Source organism: Grammomys surdaster, unplaced genomic scaffold (assembly GCF_004785775.1).
Source record: "Grammomys surdaster isolate TR1022 unplaced genomic scaffold, NIH_TR_1.0 185, whole genome shotgun sequence".
NCBI lineage: Eukaryota > Metazoa > Chordata > Mammalia > Rodentia > Muridae > Grammomys > Grammomys surdaster.
The window spans coordinates 16,260,186-16,278,643 of NW_021604630.1; the positions used below are offsets into that span (position 1 = coordinate 16,260,186).

The following is an 18,458-nucleotide window of genomic DNA, read 5'->3' on the forward strand; positions in this document are numbered from 1 at the left end:
ATGAGCACTGCAGTTCCCTGGGCCACATGCATATCCAGAAAGTCACATATTGATGCAATCTGAGAGCAAGCACTGCTGGCCGAGGCCACACACCCTGCATACAGTCTGAGCAAATATCTTCAGAGCCAAGGAGAATGATAGTGAATCATGTCTAACAGAAAATCTTCCCTGAGTTCTACTGAGAGTTGTCCGTTTATTGTGTCTCTCTATTCACAGCCAGAACAGCTTCCCTCTGCCGCTGCTGTGGCCTTCCCACAGCACAGCCCTACCTGATCTGAACAGATTCGTTCTTCCAAGGACAGGCCTACTGGACAGCCCTTTAGAGACACAGCAAAAGACAGAAATGTATAGTCAAAGCCAAACCTTCGCCCTCTTCCCTTCTAGAGCCCACATTTTCAACTTTGTCTCCTTAAACACAACCTTTTCTCTGGACAGGGCTGGATTCATCCAAATTAACTGAAGTGGGAGAGCTCAGACTGGGAAAATCAATCCAGAGCCTGGTTGGAAGTAGACTCACAACACAACAGGCTCAGTCAGATCCACATTAGACAAGAAAAATCCATCCCTGTAATCTTGATATGGTTTCAGAACTCCCAGAAGGACAGAAACTTACACCTGACTACATGCACAAAAAGGTGTGAAAGTCTTGGAATTCCGTGCACATTACAAGGATGTTTTCAGTGTGTCAGACTTCAAAGCAAATAAGCAACATATTTCTCAGTCTGCTGGAGAATTTCAAGTCCTTCTTCCACACTGAAAAGAGAGGAACTGAATGTATATATTACTAAAGACTTGTTAGCCACATACACATTCTCAATTAATTCCTGTGTAGTTACATTCCATCTGTGAAAACAAGGGATCTGAGAATTTTTCATTTAAAATGAAAGAGAAAAACAAACCAAACCAAAACAACAACAAACAAAACAAAACAACAAACAAAAACTAGTCCCATTCCCTGTCAGCTCTTCTACCTGATTTAGGTGAAGACAAGGAAACTAGCTGGACAATTCGAGCAGACCAGGATGTTTACACACAAGCAGGATACTCCTCTATCCACTCATTGCTGGCTAAGAGAGCAGATTTAACTGGCGTTTAACTGCACCTTTAAATCCCACTGGGGGAGACAATGAACCAAAATGGTGACCCAGAGCAATAGCTTCAGAAGAAACAAGCATGTTGGGAGCTCCTAGGAAGGCAGAAGAAGAGAGCCCTGTGGGGCAGCACAAACATCATGCCAGAGGCCATGGTACACAGCCAGGCACTTGTGAGGTTTTTTTTTTTTTTTTTTTTTTGGTTTTTCAAGATAGGGTTTCTCTGTATAGCCCTGGCTGTCCTGGAACTCACTCCATAGACCAGGCTGGCCTCGAACTCAGAAATCCGCCTGCCTTTGCCTCCCAAGTGCTGGGATTAAAGGCGTGCACCACCACTGCCCGGCACTTGTGAGTTTTACATGGGCCTATAAGATTTATTTTGGTAAGATGTCCCTGGATGTGTAAGCTCAAAGGGACATGTGCCACCGAATAAAAGAACAGTCCTAGGATTTGTGTCGAGGCCACTTTAAAATAACCTCAACCAAAAATACTATTTTCTGCAAACATAAATAAGAGAAAGAGATCTAAAATGTTAAAAAGAAAATAAACTAAAAACAGATGCTGGGTGTGATATAATTAAAACACTAAGTGTTTGGAGCAATCTATTAGTGACAAATGGATTAAAAAGAATAAAGTGATTTAAAGAAAAAAATTAAGTAGTTTTGGAAGAAAAAGACCTTGCAGTGAATCAATACAGAAAGCTAAAGACTATTTTGTGATAATGATGCATTTCTATAAAAAAAATATTGCTAGATTTCTAAAATCCTTCTGAAATTGATGTATTTCTGACAAAAGTATCAACTAGCTAATAAAAGACTAAATAAACCCTTTACTTACAAAGCTCTTTGGGAACTATGGGAAAATATTTTTCCAAGGCCAAGTTGTGCCAAATGGAACTTGTGGTCCAGGGAGAAGGAGCAGCCTGGGCACAGAGAGAGGCAAGCTTCAGCCCCTCCCACCAACTCCAGACAAGTCCAGGGGTCCCCGGGATGGAGAAGTAGAAGCCATCCATTCAGGGAAAAGCCAAGCTTCATAGCATCTGTCTATGTATCCTCATGCTGTACTCCTGGGTGCTGAAGCCCTGAAAGACAGACTGCACAGTCAACCATATGCTCTTCCTCCTCGTACAGTGCAGCTCTAAGAGACCCACTGTTCCCCTTTTATGTAATAAGTGTAAATAGGAGGCACCTCCAGAATTCTGAAAGGAGACACTGCGTCCCTGCCCACCACAGAGTGGTGGCAAACTCAGCACATCCTAACAGCCACGCCCACCCATTAACACCTCCTTACTCAGCCACCCAGTGCAGCGGCCACTCTCTGCACTTTAAGTTGCAATGATACCCCTGATAATTAACACTTATTTTATACTTACCATGGGCTGCCTTAATGCAGGCTGTTCTTACAGTACTGCTTAGAATCTAGTCTCAAGAAAAGTACTAGTTATCTTGTGTCTGATCCTGCAGCACCATGAACTATTTCTATAGATATTGCATGGTTTATTGAATTCCAGAATTAATAAACTGAAACTGCAGATCAACCAGCCTCAACTGTAGGATTCCCAGGGATGGGCAACACAACTTTTTCATCTTTGTAGACTAATGCCGAACATGTATGCTAAAATACTTGCCTAATGAATGAAAATTAATAATGCCTTTTTTAAAAACGAAGACTATTAGAGCGTGTGGGTAGAACTGAGTATGATTAAGCAGGAGGGTATGCTTCCTGAATTTAAGTTCTCAGACAAGATAAAGAGGAATATTCTATCAGGAATACATTGTAAGTAGAGGAAACAAAGAACAAGAATAATGAAATGAAAAGAGAATTCATGACCTATAACTAAACTGAGACAACTCTGAAGGATAAGAAACAAGGCCACTGAAAGGTTTTGAAGCTTAGACACAAAGTCACATTAAACCACAGTCTCCATCCATTCATTCAACATTCTGTGGGTTCCTCTCCCTTAAACCAGGGTCTTGCACATGGGGATACATAAATAGTTGAGATAAAGTCACTGTCTACATTCCACATGGGGATGTGTGCTCGAGACACAGCCAACACTTCAGAAGGACAAACAAAACAAAATGTGTGAGTGTGCATGTTTATGCTAGAGGATCCAAGACCTGAGGGAGGAAATCAAAACAGGTAGACACACTGGTATGGATGGTGGTCTGTAGAGAGAATCGCTTACAAGCATCACCTGTCAATAAAAAACCCTATAGCCAATGAGCTGTGGCAGGAAACAGGAGGTGGGACACTGGCAGGAAGAGAGGATTCTGGGAAATAGTGAGAGGATGAGGAAGAGATATAATGAGGGGAGACTTGTGTGAGACACTGAGAGAGATGCTGGGGAGATGTGAAGGAAGAAGCCGGATGAGACTGAAGGAGAGGTAATTAGCCATGTGGAAGATGGAATAGTTTGAATGGGTTAGATAAGTTATAAGGTAGTCAGGGAATGAGCCAAAGCTTGTGGTCAAAGCATTTAATAATAAACAATCAGTCTCAGAGTCATCCTGTCTTTCCGGGAGCAGGGGCTAGAAAGGAAAAAATGGAATTTATTATTATTATTATTTTTATTTTTTAACAGTGGTCTGCTCGGGAAAGGCTTCTCTAATCAAATGGCAAGCTATTTCAAAAGAGACCCGACTAAGTGAGTCAGGTACGTGGAACGTGGAGAAAATACTCCAAGAGGAGGGGAGAAAATACAAAGGCGGCATGGAGAACTCTAAACGCTCAGGTTGTGGGCCTGGCTAAGCAGGTCAGGGTGAGGAGGACTGGACGAGGGGGTATAGGCTGCAGAGACGAGTCTTCTAGGGTCTTCTAGGCCATGATGCACATTCAGCTTTGACACTGAGTGTGGTGGGAAGACACTGGGAAGCTTACAGAGGAAAGGCAACAGGACTGCAGAAAGAAATGTTCTGGTAACAAAAAGGTTTTCCAGACAGAGATTTCAAATACACTGTATAAAGTGATTATTATATGCTTGTTTAATTCCAAATGACAATGTAAATTCCATGAAACTAGGCCTGTCAGCCTGGTTAACCATCAGGGATCTGGGCCTTCACACAGGCTCTACCACAGGAAGCATGCAAGTTAACAAATGAATAGACAAGCTTAGCTCAAAAGGCAGGATCCCCCTTTGTAAACCATCACTGTTCAAACTGGTTGAATTGTACCTTGAACATTCTAAATGACTGGGCTTAACCACAAGCCCAGAGGAATATAACTTTCTTTCATAGCTTGGCAATAAATTTATTTCTCCGGGAATCAGTGATAAGCAGTGTTTTAATAAGCAAAAAAGAGGGGGAAAGTAAATATACAATTTTTATAAAGTTGTCATGGCCTGCCACAAAGCCTTAAGTTGGAGCTATTTTTAAACTATTTTAAAAGGGGCTGTGGGAGGAAGGGTTGGGTCCATGTCCTGGGAAGTGTTCTTACTCCCAAAGGCTTAACTAGCTGTCCACCAGGGGAAAGGGCACTAGAAAAAATAGTTTTGACTGTTCCTGGCCTAAGAAATATGGTACAAAATGAGCTGTTTGCAGGCCCTCTGAGTGCTGACCGAGAACCCGAAGCTGAGTCATCACACAGTCACGGAATCTGGGGTATCTGGTCAAGCGGTTCAGTTTCACGCATACTCTCACAGCTTATCCTGTTCAAAGTAGAAAAAGTAACAATAAAAATAAGCTTTATGAGGAGAAAAATCTGTATAAATCTGACCTGTAAAATGTAGCACCGCAGACCCGGTTGCACCTTCAGAGATGGGCAGATCTGATAAAAATTTCACCTCCTGTGAATCCACTACACTTTACCAATGGCAAAGGTGGTCATACAGGAGTTCTTGGTCTTCATCAACCAACCATGTGAATGTTTTCAGGTACATAACAAACTCTCAAATTGAATCCCTTTTCGGTACAAATGGTACTTTTCCTCAGGAGAGAGTTACATCCTTTCTCTCTTCAACCCATCCACTACAAAAAGACCCTCCCCCAAGAATCTGGGCTTTGACTCCCAGGGTTCTCTACAGTGGCTCTCTGAGCAAAACTGAGTAATTTCCTAAAAGTCATGGGCTTGCAGAGATTAATGTTTTCATTAAAGAAAACTACACTGGGAAAGCATGGGTGTGAGCCAGAGCTGGGTTATACAAAGTCACTCTTTGGAGACTGCCTCCAGGGGAGAAAAATAGTTAAACCCATTGTGAGGCCTAGAAGTGAGTAAGTAGGTCAAATAAAATGTTTGGATTGGGAAAATTCTTTTTATTTTGACACTGCATGGAAGTTTTCTCAGCACACAAACCTGGCGGCTCCTCCTTTTACAATGAGAGCAATAAAAATTATTTTTTTAAAAAAAGTGCTAAGAAATACCATGAGCCTCATTATTAAGTGTTGTAAATATATTCTCTGCCTGGCCTGAAAAGGCCAAAGGTCAGGAAGTCAAGGCTGCAGGAGTTCTCAGGAACTCTTGGAGGCCATATACCTATCTATAGTCCGGACTGTGGACTGACAGATGGACACAAAGATTAAAGGAACAGAATTAGGTCAGGCCAAACATCTGTGCTGAATTGATTCTCAGCAGTTGTGCCAAGACAAGTAGACGGGTCAAGCAAGGTCTTTTCAAGAAACAGCTCTGGAGCAACTGGCATTCCACAAGCCGAAGGATTATAGCCCTCTATCCAACATACACCAAGTGGATCAAAAACCTAAACATGTTGAGTTTTTGTGAGCTTGGGTTAGGCAATGGTTTGTAAAGAACGAGGCACCAAGGACGGCACCAAGAAAACCAGATTACCCTGGACAAAACAAACTTGACCAAGAAAGAGAAAAGACATCCCACGGAATGATCACAAGTCATACAGGTGCTCGGGAGCACAATCCATGAAGAGTACTTAGGGCTCAAAAATGAAAGGCAGATAACCCAGCAGAAAACAAGCAAATGCTTTTAAAAACATATGTATCTAAATAAGACAAAAATCAACACACACAAGAAAGTAGTCAACATAGTTTCTCTCTCGGTAGGGGGAACCACCCCCAGTAGGGACTACTCCCCTCTCTTCACAGAATAAGTTTTATCCAGAAGAGAGACAGGTGAGGAGCTGGTGCATTGGAACGACCACCATTTATCTTTTCTGGGAACATAAAACAGTGCAATATCGCTGGAAATTTTAGGAATCAAGAGAGTCCTGATTATACGCCCAAGAGAACTGGAAAATATGGATTCCTCAAATCACTTGTACATAAATGTTTGTGGAAGCGCTACTCATAAATATTTAGGGATAACCCAAATACCCATCAATTAGTAAATGGGTAAACTACCTTGAAGACATCCACAATAGACTATTAACCAGCAATAGTTAGGAGATGGAGCTTAAGATGCAGGTTTGAGCTCCAGAACTGGAACAAGGTAAACTGTGTGTGGTGGGGTGTGTTTGTAACCCCAGTACTGAGAAGGTGGCAGCAGAGGGGCCCAAGGGGCTCTGCACCAGTATAAGCTACAGAAACCCTGTCTCAAAGCAAACAAGAATATTATTTAGCAGTATTATGCTAAAAATTACATGAACCCTAAAATATTACACTAACTGAAAGAAGTTGTTAGGCACAATGAATCACATAACATCATTTATATAAAATTCCCAGAAAAGGTAAGTTCATAAGACAAAAAAAAAAAGCAAGTACTAGTGGATGTCTACAAGACAGAAAAATACAAAGAGGAAATAACTACTGACATATACAGGGGTTCGTTTTAGAACATCTGTGGGTGTAAAACTGTTTTAAAATTATATTTCTGTACAAAGGTTATTTTACCTGGAACACTTGTTATTGTCATGTATGAAGAATAGTCCTGACTCTCAGCCATCTGTCTTCTTGGAGTTCTCTATTTTTCTCATTTTCTCCCACAACACGCACACACATGCCAACATGTTCAGTCTTCATCCAGCTACTCAAAAAGATATTGGCAGCTAGATACATTCTACACTATATGAATAAATAAAAACACAATTCAAGAATGAAGAATTCTTTAGTTCTATGACAGACTATGTGCCCTAAATATCAAAGGCTGACTGACTCAGGACAGCAAGACTCCATCCAAGTATTGTTAAAGTAAAAGAAAGGAGGATTTCAGAAAGCATGGATGCCTGTGTGTGAGTGTGTGTGTGAGCATGTGTGTGTGTGTGTCTTTGTCTGTGTATGCGAGTATCTGTGTGAATGTGTGTGTGTATGTGTAAGAATATGAGCGTGTGTTTGAGCATGTATGTATGTGTTTGAGCATCTGTGTCTTTGTGTATGTGTATGTTGTTTGTGCGTGTATGTTTATGTATGTGTGTGTGTCTGTGAGTGTGTATGAGAGTGTGTATGTAAGTGTGTGAGTGTATATGTGTGTATGCACGCGTGTGTATGAGTGTATGTGAGTGTGTGAGTGTATGTGTTGTGTATGTACGTGTGTGTTTGTGTCTGTTGTGTGTGTTTGAGCATGTCTGTCTATGTATAAGCGTGTGTGTCTGTGAGTGTGCGGGTGTGAATGTGAGTGTGTGTGTGTGTGTGTGTGTAGGTTAGATGAGGACATCAGATGCTCTGCACCTCTATCACTCTCTCCCTTATTCTCCTGTGACAGGGTCTATCACTGAACTGGGAACTTGAGCTTGAAGATTCTACTGATGGCCAGCATGCTTGCACAACGCCCTGCTTGCAGCCAGCCCGTTTTTCTCATGGGAGGTTGGGATGGAATTCAGGTCCTCATGCTTGAGGGAACAACTACTCACCCACTGAGCCATCCCTCCTGCTCAAGTACAGATGATTCTGAGGAATGCTTAACACAACTTCTGTGAGGATTGAGCTTCCTGAAAACTAAAGAAAATAAACTGCCACAGCTAGACTTTAAAATGGATGGGTTCATCCCCACAAATGTCCCCACCTTGCCTCCGAAGTGTGATGCAATCAATCACACAGAGCATCTCCTCTGAAGTTGTTAAAAATATTAAGCAATACTCGGCATACACCACTGTACCGAGTGCTTTTGGGAAAACCAAACTGCAATATGAAGAAAAAGTGACCAGAATGTTTGAGAACACAAATGCAAACTGGTAATGTGAAGGTAAAGATCCAGGCATGCAGCAGGAGGCCTGGACCTATTGAGCATCCCCCCACAACCAAAGATGCTCTCTCATCATGTATATCAAAAAAAAGTGTACTTGTAAAGCATACAGAATGTCAGAATGTCAAGTCACGCTGCATGATTCTCATTCTGCCACTCCTAGCTGAAAACCCTGTTTAACCTCAGTTTCCTCCGCTGTGAAGAGGGGCTAACGATGGATGCATTCCCGAGATCCCGACAGAGGACTGTAACGATGAATGGCATTCACCTGAGATCGTGACTGAGGACTAAGTAGATTACATGTGGAAAGCCTTACAACAGTGTGCAGCACAGAGGCTACAGTGCTCTACAGGACGGCTTTCATCAGGCTACTGAATTACTGTAGCTATAAAAGTAGCTACAAGGCAAGCTCCATGTTACCAGTAAGTAAAGGAACATAAACCAATAAACCACATGTCATCATCGAGAATTATTTAAAAAAAAACTATTATAATAGTACCACACAAAATTCAGCAAGAACATTTTTTAAAAATCATCAAAAAATCTTTACAACATATGTAGAAATGGAACCAAAGAATAGAACATAGGCAACACAGACTTCTGCACAATGACTTAAAGACACTGATGTTTATTGTGGTTATTTATTAATGATAAAATAGGGATAAGCTAAATATCAAATAAATTAACTATTAAATGTTTATCCTAAGGATGATAAACTACTTGAGAGTTTTGACTGCTTACAACATAACAAGTGACCTCCCAGAATTCCCTATGGACACAAGACTTCTGGGTGAGAAACAGAAGATGCTGTTGGTCACTGCACACTAAGAGTTTGAGTTCACATGGCTCCCCAGCCTGGCTTCTCACTGTGTCCGGGGGACAATATGGAGCAGTGTGCACGGATAGTCTACAGAGTAAATCTGTGTCACAGATGGGGAGTTTTCAAACTCAGAATTGATAAAATTATCAAGTCATGTAAGTAGGCTTCCAATAAACCTGAAGAGCCCTTGTCGCTAAAGAAAACATTATTATTTATTATTGTTAGAAAAAAAATGAAATCACTCTATGCTACTTAGATAGAAATGCTAGAGAGAGAGAGAGAGAGAGAGAGAGAAAGAGAGAGAGAGAGAGAGAGAGAGAGAAAGAGAGAGAGAGAGAGAGAGAGAGAGAGTGAGAACACATAAGCTGTTCACGATACACCATCCTTCAAATAGTGCAGAACCAAAGCATGAAAATATAAATGACCCAAGAGAACCATCTCCCTAAATAACTCGTGGTTAAACCACAGACTATAATTATAGTCTGAGAGGTTATTAAGTCAGTTTTTCAGAAGAATATTCAATAAAAAAGAACACGCAAAGAGAGAGAACATGGTGGACCCAATTTTGTTTTAAATTCCATTTCTATTCATACACAAAGAAAAAGGCTGGTATATATAGGTACTCTAAAGAAAGGTACCATAGAGAAAGGTACTATAGAGAAAGGTACCATAGAGAAAAGTACCATAGAGAAAGGTACCATAGAGGAAAGGTACCATAGAGAAGCAGCCTTTTCTGGGTGTTGAGATTATGCATCATTTTGGTTTTATTCTGCTTTTCCAACTAAATATTCATTACCTTGATGCTTAGAAACATTGACTTTAAAAAATATTTATATATGACAGCAAAACCATGTTTGTCACATCGTAGACAAACAAGCCATGAACCCGTGGGTCAATAAACTTAAATCTCTGTGTTTCAAACGACAGTAACAAAGGCCCCAGGATGCAGCTCGGGTGGGAGACTGACACCGCACTGTCCTGACTTGGCTTGCATTGCCTGGTAATGCAAGAACGCTGGGTTGCTTCCCCACTGACCAGCATCACTTAAACCAGACATGGCGGCACACGCCCATCGTCCCCGGATGGATGCAGGTAGGATCAGATGTTTAAGGCCATCCTGGGCTTGGCTACAGAGCAAGATCAAAATACAGAGCCAGCCTGAGATACACTACACTGTCTCAAAGCCAAAAATGAAAAACAAAAACTCTATCAAAACAGTGAAAGGGAAGCCTCCAGAATGGCAGAGGAAAACCCTGGCAGCTCAGATATCTGGCTAGAAACTTACATCCAGAAAGACTCTCACAATTCAACAATTAAAATATTAAAGGAGAAGACACATGGGAAAGTGGACATGACCACCGCAGGACATCCGTGTCCACGGAAACTCAACAGTGATATCTACTAGTATATACTATTAACATGCAGTAGTGACTCTAAAAAAAATAATAATTTCTTTTAAAAAATCTGAAAAAATTGAATTAAAATTCAAGTTCAAAATAAGCAAAGGATTTAAATAATGTTATCCAAAGAAAATACACAAATGGTTAATAAGCACATGAGAAGACACTTAACACCTTCAGTCATTAGGGGATACAAATGGAAAACAAAGAACCACTTCACACCAACCAGGATGAGGTCAGCACTTAAATGTGAACCTCCGCCCCAGGCAGGCTGATATGGGGAACACTGTCTCCTGCTGACAGCACTGTTTGAGGAGCAGCTGGGAACTTTGAAGTGGACCCTAAGATGAAGTGGATCACTGAGGCATGGGTCTGAAGATTGTATCATACGCTTACTCTCTACTGTTTCCTGTCCACCATGAGGAACCTCCTCTATCACACTTGCCTACTGTCACCATGTTCAACCCAACTGAACTAGGCCAAGCAATCATGGACCAAACCCTCCTAACTGTGAGCAAAGCAACTCATCCTCTGATACTGTTGCACTAAGACAGGAGACTAAAACAAACAAACAAACAAAAATAGTTAAGAGTTGGTGAAGAAATAATCTATCAATCAAAACCTGCATCGGTAGACATTGTTGGAGGCATGGTATAGCCTCTCTGGACAATTTAGAAAAAAAGGCCTTAACATGCTAAGAAAACGTTCTCATAATTTAGTAATTCTACTCGTAAAGATAAGAAAGCTGCAACATGGATCCACATTCAAAATCCATACACACAGGCTCACAGTAGAACCTGTTAGCGACAGCCGGAGTAACACTGTTGTGGTTTATAAAAAGGTAAGAGACCAGAGATAGGTTTGGTGGAGGTCAGGTACAGTGTGGGGGAAGGGGGCGCCTCTGTGGGCCCATGCTGAGGTGTCCCTTCCCCTAGGAGTTACCAGCAGTATAGAATAGAATAAAGTTTATTCAGGACCTAGGGAAGGGAGTTCAGGGAAAGAGAGAGAGAGAGAGACAGAGAGAGAGGAAGTAGGAGAAGGAGAAAAGGAGGAGGAGGAGGAGGAGGAGGAGGAGGAGGAGGAGGAGGAGGAGGAGGAGGAGGAAGGGGGCGGCCATGAGTATGTGGAGAGAGGGAGGAGGGGAATGGGGAGAGAGGGTAAGAGAGCAGGAGCAAGAGGTGAGAGCAAGAGGAGAAGAGAGCAAGAGAGTGAAGAGGGGTAAGTAGCCCCTTTTATAGTTGAGTCAGGCACACCTGGCTGTTGCCAGGTAACTGTGGGCTGGACCCTAGACAAAAATGCCAACAAACACTACAGTAGAGAAACACTACAACCTGGGCAGATCTAGAAATCAAGTTTAAAAAGCCATAAAGAGCCACATACTTTATGGTTTAATTCATATGAGACTTCCAGAAAAATAATATAGCACAGATTAAAAAGTATATTATTGGATGCTAGAGGTAGGAGAAAGAGAACTGGTTCGTGACCACTAATGATGGGATTTCTTTGGGGGTAATAAAAATGTTCGGATATGGGCAGGGTGCACAGACATGCATATACTCCTTATTACTTTTATCATCTGCAGATTATTTACTAAATAAAATAGAAAGGCCCCGGTGCCAGCGGTATAAAGATGACTAGCGGGGAGAAAGTCTTAATGTCAAACAGAGAGTGCACCGCTGAGATTACTATTCCCAAATGGAGGAGACAGTCAAACTGGTCAGTTTGACATTCATTCTAGGCAAGATTCTAAAATTAGTCCTTAATGGAACTTTGTTTCAGCCTAAAAAAGGAAACCATCAATCATCAGGGACATCGGGATTCACTCAAGTCATCATTTCTGAGGGCTGTGCTTCCCTTCCTTCTCTGATGAACTATCTGAAGGGGCGATAGCAGATGGGCTAAGAGACATGGTGCACTTACCAAGGTCAAAACCCTAAGAAATGGGGCAAACGGCATCAACTGCTAAGAATGCACACGCCCTAGTGTATCTTGATAAGGAACAAGGTAACAGAACCAGACCTAATATATAGTGCATGGTAGCAAATGGAGAGGATGAGAAGATGGGTATAAGGATCCAAAGCAGGATTAAGCAACAGTCTGAATCCAATGGAAAACAAGCAAACAACAACAACAAAATGACTCTTGGAGTTTAAGACCTTATAAACCAAGGCTAACCAATAATTTCTCTGGGCATGATGAACATATTTGAAAACTGGATAACGATAGTGCTTGCACAACGCTGCACACACAGGATGCTTGCTTGTACAATGCTCCATACACACTAAAACCATTGGCTTGCATATTTGATATAAGCAGCGTTATGTTATTCACATTTTATCACATTAAACATAAATGTAATCACTATGATGTATATGTATATATCATGTATATGTACATATATATATAATTTAATATATATTTAATTATATATATCTACATATATATAATTTAATATATATTTAATTATATATATACATATATATATATAAATATAATTTAAGAGGACTCACAATACAAGCAAGTTATAGGTACAATGCATATGAAACCTGGATTCCTAATGCCTAGTCTAAATATGAAGTGCTGAAATAAAAAATACTATTCATTCTTTCAATTATTATTTATTTCATGCATGCTTGCTTGGTACCAAGCACTGTTGAGGTGCCGTAGATCCAGGAGTGAATACACTCACCTTCTTCTGAGACTCCCAGTTAAGACAGGAAGCTTAACATTCAACAAATCCCACTCAAATGAATGCAGTAATCATAGTGAGGAGTGTAAAAGAAAAACAAAATGGCTCCATTAAAAAAATACAACAGGCAGGTCTAATGTAGATGAAGGACATGGGTAACAGCCTCTTTGAGATCACGTTAAATGGAAACTGGGACTATGAAAAAGCTAGCCTGGTGAAGAGTGTGCCGTTTCCCTACTCTTCCTGTGATGGGATGACAATGCACAAATCCTGAGCTACAAGAGAACCTGGCACACTTGATAAGCTTACCAAGGCCATGGCCCTAGTCAGGAAATGGTCACTAAATAAAGCTGGGGAAGTGGGACAGGCCAGTCGAACAAAGCCGTAGAATCCTCTGGGGATTCTTGTTTTGTATCTAGGTTCAGAGAGAATTCACTCAAAAAAAAAAAAAAAAAAAAAAAAACTGTGGCAGAGTAAGTAAGATGGTTGATTTCAACTGATTGGATCTAAAACAAAACAAAGAACAACCTAGAACATTAACAAGGCACAGCTTGGGGTGTGTCCCTGAGGAGGTTTCCATAGAGTTTTAACTAAAGAGGAAAAACTCACACTGAAGGTGGGACCCCAGGGGCTGACAAGGCAAGAGGGGAAAATCACTAGGCAATGCCATTTCCCTTTCTCTGCCTTCTGGTGAGCACCAAAGACCAAGCCTCTCCACCACCGTGCCCTTCCCCTCCATGATGGACTGTAAGCCCTCGAATGGTGAGCTAAATCAAACCCTTCTAGCCTCAAGCAGCTTTTGCCAGCTATTTGGTTGCCGCAATAAGAGAATTCCTGTAAAGTGAAGTGTGACCATATGTCACAACAGAATTACCCAGGAAAGAAGAAAACAGAAAAGGGAGGACACTTTGCACTAAGGTCTCAGACTAAGGAGTGGGAGTCAGAACAGGAAACATGTAAAGGTCTGTATTAGAGATGATCACATATTCCATTAATAACTCAAATTTACAAATGTGGAGGAAATGTCTTTCAGAAGAAGAAAAGATCTCTCAGCCAGACCCCAGACAAACAGATGAAATTCTACCAACACTTCAAGCTGTTTCGAGGAACTCGGAGGCCTTTTGATGTTAGTAATACTTACGCTCAAATAATGGCTAAGCTTCCACTGGCACATATTCTCACTGGTGAGTTTTCTGGGTTACCACCCAGAAATGAAGATCAACAGCAAAGCAGAAACTCCGATTTCCACTGTGACAGTAATCCTGAACAGCCTCACTTCCATGCAACTGCAAGACATCTCATTCTTGGAGTGTTTTTTCCTTGCAGGGGACCATTCTGGTTGAAACACATTCTGCTTAGCATATGCTCTATGAAAAGCTTTAGTAAGGTGTACACACAGGCACACACAAAGAAACAGAAATATGTGCAAGACACTCCTAATTATTCATATATATTTATATATATGTATACGTGTGTGTGTGTGTGTGTGTGTGTGTGTGTGTGTGCGCGCGTCTTCTTAAACTCCACTCCAGAGAACAGGCTGTGATTGCTATTACAGTTTTCCTTGAAAAAATCAAATAGTGCATCAAACGAACAGTGGATCTCTTGGACAAACGTTGCATATACAGACCTAAGACATAAAACTATGAAATCAAGAAAAAAAAAAAAAGCTTTGCATTCAGCTCCCCTGAGATTTTAACAGAGCATGAAGTGTAAGTATGAATATGACCACTAACAACTACCCAAGTTGACAATGTATGCTCTGCAAGTAGCTGTGTTCTTTGCATGCAACCATTAATGTTTAAAATCTGTGCATATAGTGTGTGCACTCTTAGATGCTAGAGGTCATCGACACTTGATGTCTTCCTCTACTGTTCTGTCTTTCTCCATCTAATCTTTGAGACAGGGTCTGTCTCTCTCTCTCTCTCTCTCTCTCTCTCTCTCTCTCCCGCCCTCCCTCCCTCCCTCCCTCCCTCCCTCCCTTCCTCCCTCCCTCCGAACCTGACTTGACTAGATGGGCTGACCAGTGAGCTATGGCAATCCTCCTGTTTCTACCTACCCCTCAGTGCTGGGGTTTCAGGTGTGTGCCATCATGCCCAACTTTCAACATGGGCACTGGGAATCCAAACTCCCAGCCTCAGGCAACAAACACTTCCCCCACACACACACCCCGGGGCCATCTTCCAAGCCCAAGGTACTCAACCTCTTGATGTCACTAGATGACTTTGTCATCTACAACGTGGGCAGTCCAGTACTGTGTGGTTGAGTACCGTTTGTTTGATTTGATAGGCTGTTTAGTTTACTTCTTTGTGTTGGGCCGCATTCACAGCTACACTTAGTCACACGTGCCTATGGCTGTGGCCTGGACATTCCTGAATGGTGAAAATTAATTTAGGATTTAAAAACATAGGATACAAGGAATTTTTTTTTCTTCCTCAACGGACTTCATTTTCAGCCCAGTCTCAAGGTTTTCGGATTCTTTGAGGTTGCAACTATTTATTCTAATGGGTATTTACAGAATTATGTGACAGTTGTCTCAAACGCTCTTCAGCATCAACTCCTTCAGTGGTGACAGTCAACTCTGCTAAGAAGAGTTTTCTCATCGTCCCATGGAAATACGCACATGACCCAGTGGGTGGAGAGACCCACAGGACCATGTAATGATTGGTCCTCTATCAACGCCCATCTTTGCATCCACTGTACCTTGTTCATGTCCTATGTCTCAGTCATATGATGCCATGTTCACAACTGGCACCCCATCCAGACTGTGAGCTCCTGCATGTATGGTACTCCAAGCATTTCACAAACAGTACAGGACTCTTAAACGCTTGTGGAAATTAATCTCATCCACCTAATAGGTGCAACCTCAGAGGTTTGTTGTTACAATTTATTATTCTAATGCTAATGGCCATGTAGCTCAAAGACACTTCAGTGACTTCTCCATCCCGACCACCAATTTCTTTCCATTTCCAGACACAGAAATTTCTACATGGCCAAGATTGATGAAAATTAATTAAAAAAAAATATTTCTTGTTGCTCAGGTTTAAATATATGGCTTTGTCTGAGGTGAAACAGAGTGAAGTCCAGAAAATGACATCACTCTCTTAAGTTCATATTGAATAAGAGAATGCCATCCGGTGCCACAATACCCTGTCATCCTCACTGCCTACATACACATAAGGCACCATCTGTATAAAGGGCCCCTTCATCATGAAAGAAGAATGCCCTTGGCAAGAGACAAAGAGAATCATGGGTTAAACTCATCATTCTTGAATAAATTATTTAGTAGCACTTAAGCTCTGAAATCCTTAGGCCACCTATCTCGTGGTTTATGGCACTGTCTCCTAAGTTTACAATTTCCTGGTTGTAAAGCAACAATTTAATTCCACAGTGCAACATCAATACAATTTAAATTCACCACTGGAACTGACATTCTCCAGCAAGCTAGAAGACTAATTCTTCCATGAACTTGATTATTAAAGAGGCTTTTACTAAGAGGTATGGGTAGCCATCTCAGAATCCAGGAATACATTCTTGCTGGATAAAGAGCAAAATAATTAAATTTACATTCCCATGAAATGATAATAGCCCTGAGATCACATGAGTTCTGTGCACAGGGTTATAAGTTTGGCCTAAGTCTGTCAGGGACCTAGATTTTAAATATAAGATGATTCTGAAAGGAAGGACTGTGTGGTGGTAACTAAGAGATAGACAACAGGATTTTAAAAAAAAAAAAGTCTTCCTTCCCAGAGGCTTTTAAAATCAGATAAGAATCTCTATCATTATTTTCATTCTAAATTATATTGCAACAAAGAGTGGCAAGGTTTGGTACTATGGCTAAGGCTTCCAGTCTTATTTAACTGGGTAACTGGGAAACAGTCATTTCTGTTCAGTGGCAAACGCCGGTGTGTTTAACACACACGGGCGAAATCTATACGCAGCATCTTCTCCCCAAAGAACCAAACAAACGGGAAACAGAAGAATACGCCATCATTCAGTCATGGCAAGTATGGATCCTCGGCTCAGCTGCAGGTCCCTAGCTGCTCCCACCTCAGAATAGGAAAGGATGTATCAGATGCGTCCGAATCCTTAGCTTCAACAAGCTTTCAAGTTCATTCAAACCATCTGTTTATAAAGCACTTTCTCTGCACCTGCTACTCAAGAGCTTGCTTCCTTTTCAACTACTCAACAGCTACTAGCACCCTTTTTAAATGAAAAAAAAAAAAAAATGTAAAGCCCAGAGCCAGGCAAGAAAAACCGTTGATCAGCACCCTGTTACTCAACAGACAAATGGGGTTCATTCCCTCCTGCCCACCCCTGCGTCCACTGCGCACCCCTCCAAGGACAAGAGGTTAGTTCCAGCTAGGCCTGTGAGCTAGCAAGAGAAAGACCGGCCTCGCAGTGCTCCTAGGAGATGCTAGGGCGCCGCCAGCTCCTCCCTCGTTCGCGGTCCAGCTCCCGGCAGAGCAGCCCCGTGCGCTCAGCATCCCTCCTCCTTCTCTGCCTCCTCCGCCCCGGCCACCAACCTTGGGCGTGCGGATGTGTTCCATGGCGGGTCCGCGTCTGCAGGGTCCCCGGCGGGCGCGGCCTCACGCACCTGCGCGCGCGTGCGGCGCAATGGGAAGGGCGGGGAGGGGGCTTCGGCGGGAGCAGGCGTGGGCGGGTCCCTGGCTTGGCTCCTCCTCCAGGTGCGCCGAGCTGTGCCGGGCGCCTGCGCGGGCCTGGGATAGCGGCTCTGCGCCTGCTCGTACCTGTGGGTCTCACCCTTGGACTTCGCTCTCCTTGCCGCTTCCTCTCTCTAGCGGAGGATCTCACAGGCCAAGTCACTAGGTATTTTCCCCAGATGGACGTCTTCAAGCTGGCTGTGGTGACGCTTGCCTGTAATCCCAGCCACTCAGGAGGCTGAGGCAGGAGGATAATTTGGGTCCAGTAGCTTGGAACAGTGAAAGAGAGAAAGACACCCCCATACTTTAAAAAAAAAAATCAAAACCCAGAGAGAGTCAGGCAGTATAAAACGGTAATACTGTGGCACTACTGTTTCCTAAGGCACAAAGAGGGCCTTGTGTTGGGTGTGGCTTCTTGGAGAGATGCGAATGAATATGTGCAGCTTTACGCCCTCATTGGCTGCCTTCCAGAGCATCCCAGGATAGGTGGGATTTCAGAATGTGGTAGGAAAAAAGAAATGACTGCACCCTGATGCGATATGCATAGTCTAGTGGGTTCTGGCAGTGTTCTGGCACAGACTCAGCTAGCAGAGTATTTGCAATGAAAGTGAGACTAATTACCAACATTGTTTGTGCCCTAATAAGTTTGCTGTCAAGTCAGACATCTCACATAACCATGTGATTTCACTGTTGGAATCTTGATAAAGATGT

General features: G+C 42.3%; 1 protein-coding gene across 1 annotated transcript in view; it reads right to left on the minus strand.

The window, feature by feature from the left end:
- Window positions 1-17,688, minus strand: part of Mtmr7 (myotubularin related protein 7) — an 82,408-nt gene extending 64,720 nt beyond the window's left edge. Inside the window, exon 1 of the mRNA XM_028768225.1 lies at window positions 17,610-17,688. Within this exon, the coding sequence (XP_028624058.1) occupies window positions 17,610-17,633 (24 nt within the window). The 5' untranslated portion in view covers window positions 17,634-17,688. The remainder of the gene's footprint in view (window positions 1-17,609) is intronic.
- Between the last annotated feature and the right edge of the window lie 770 nt (window positions 17,689-18,458).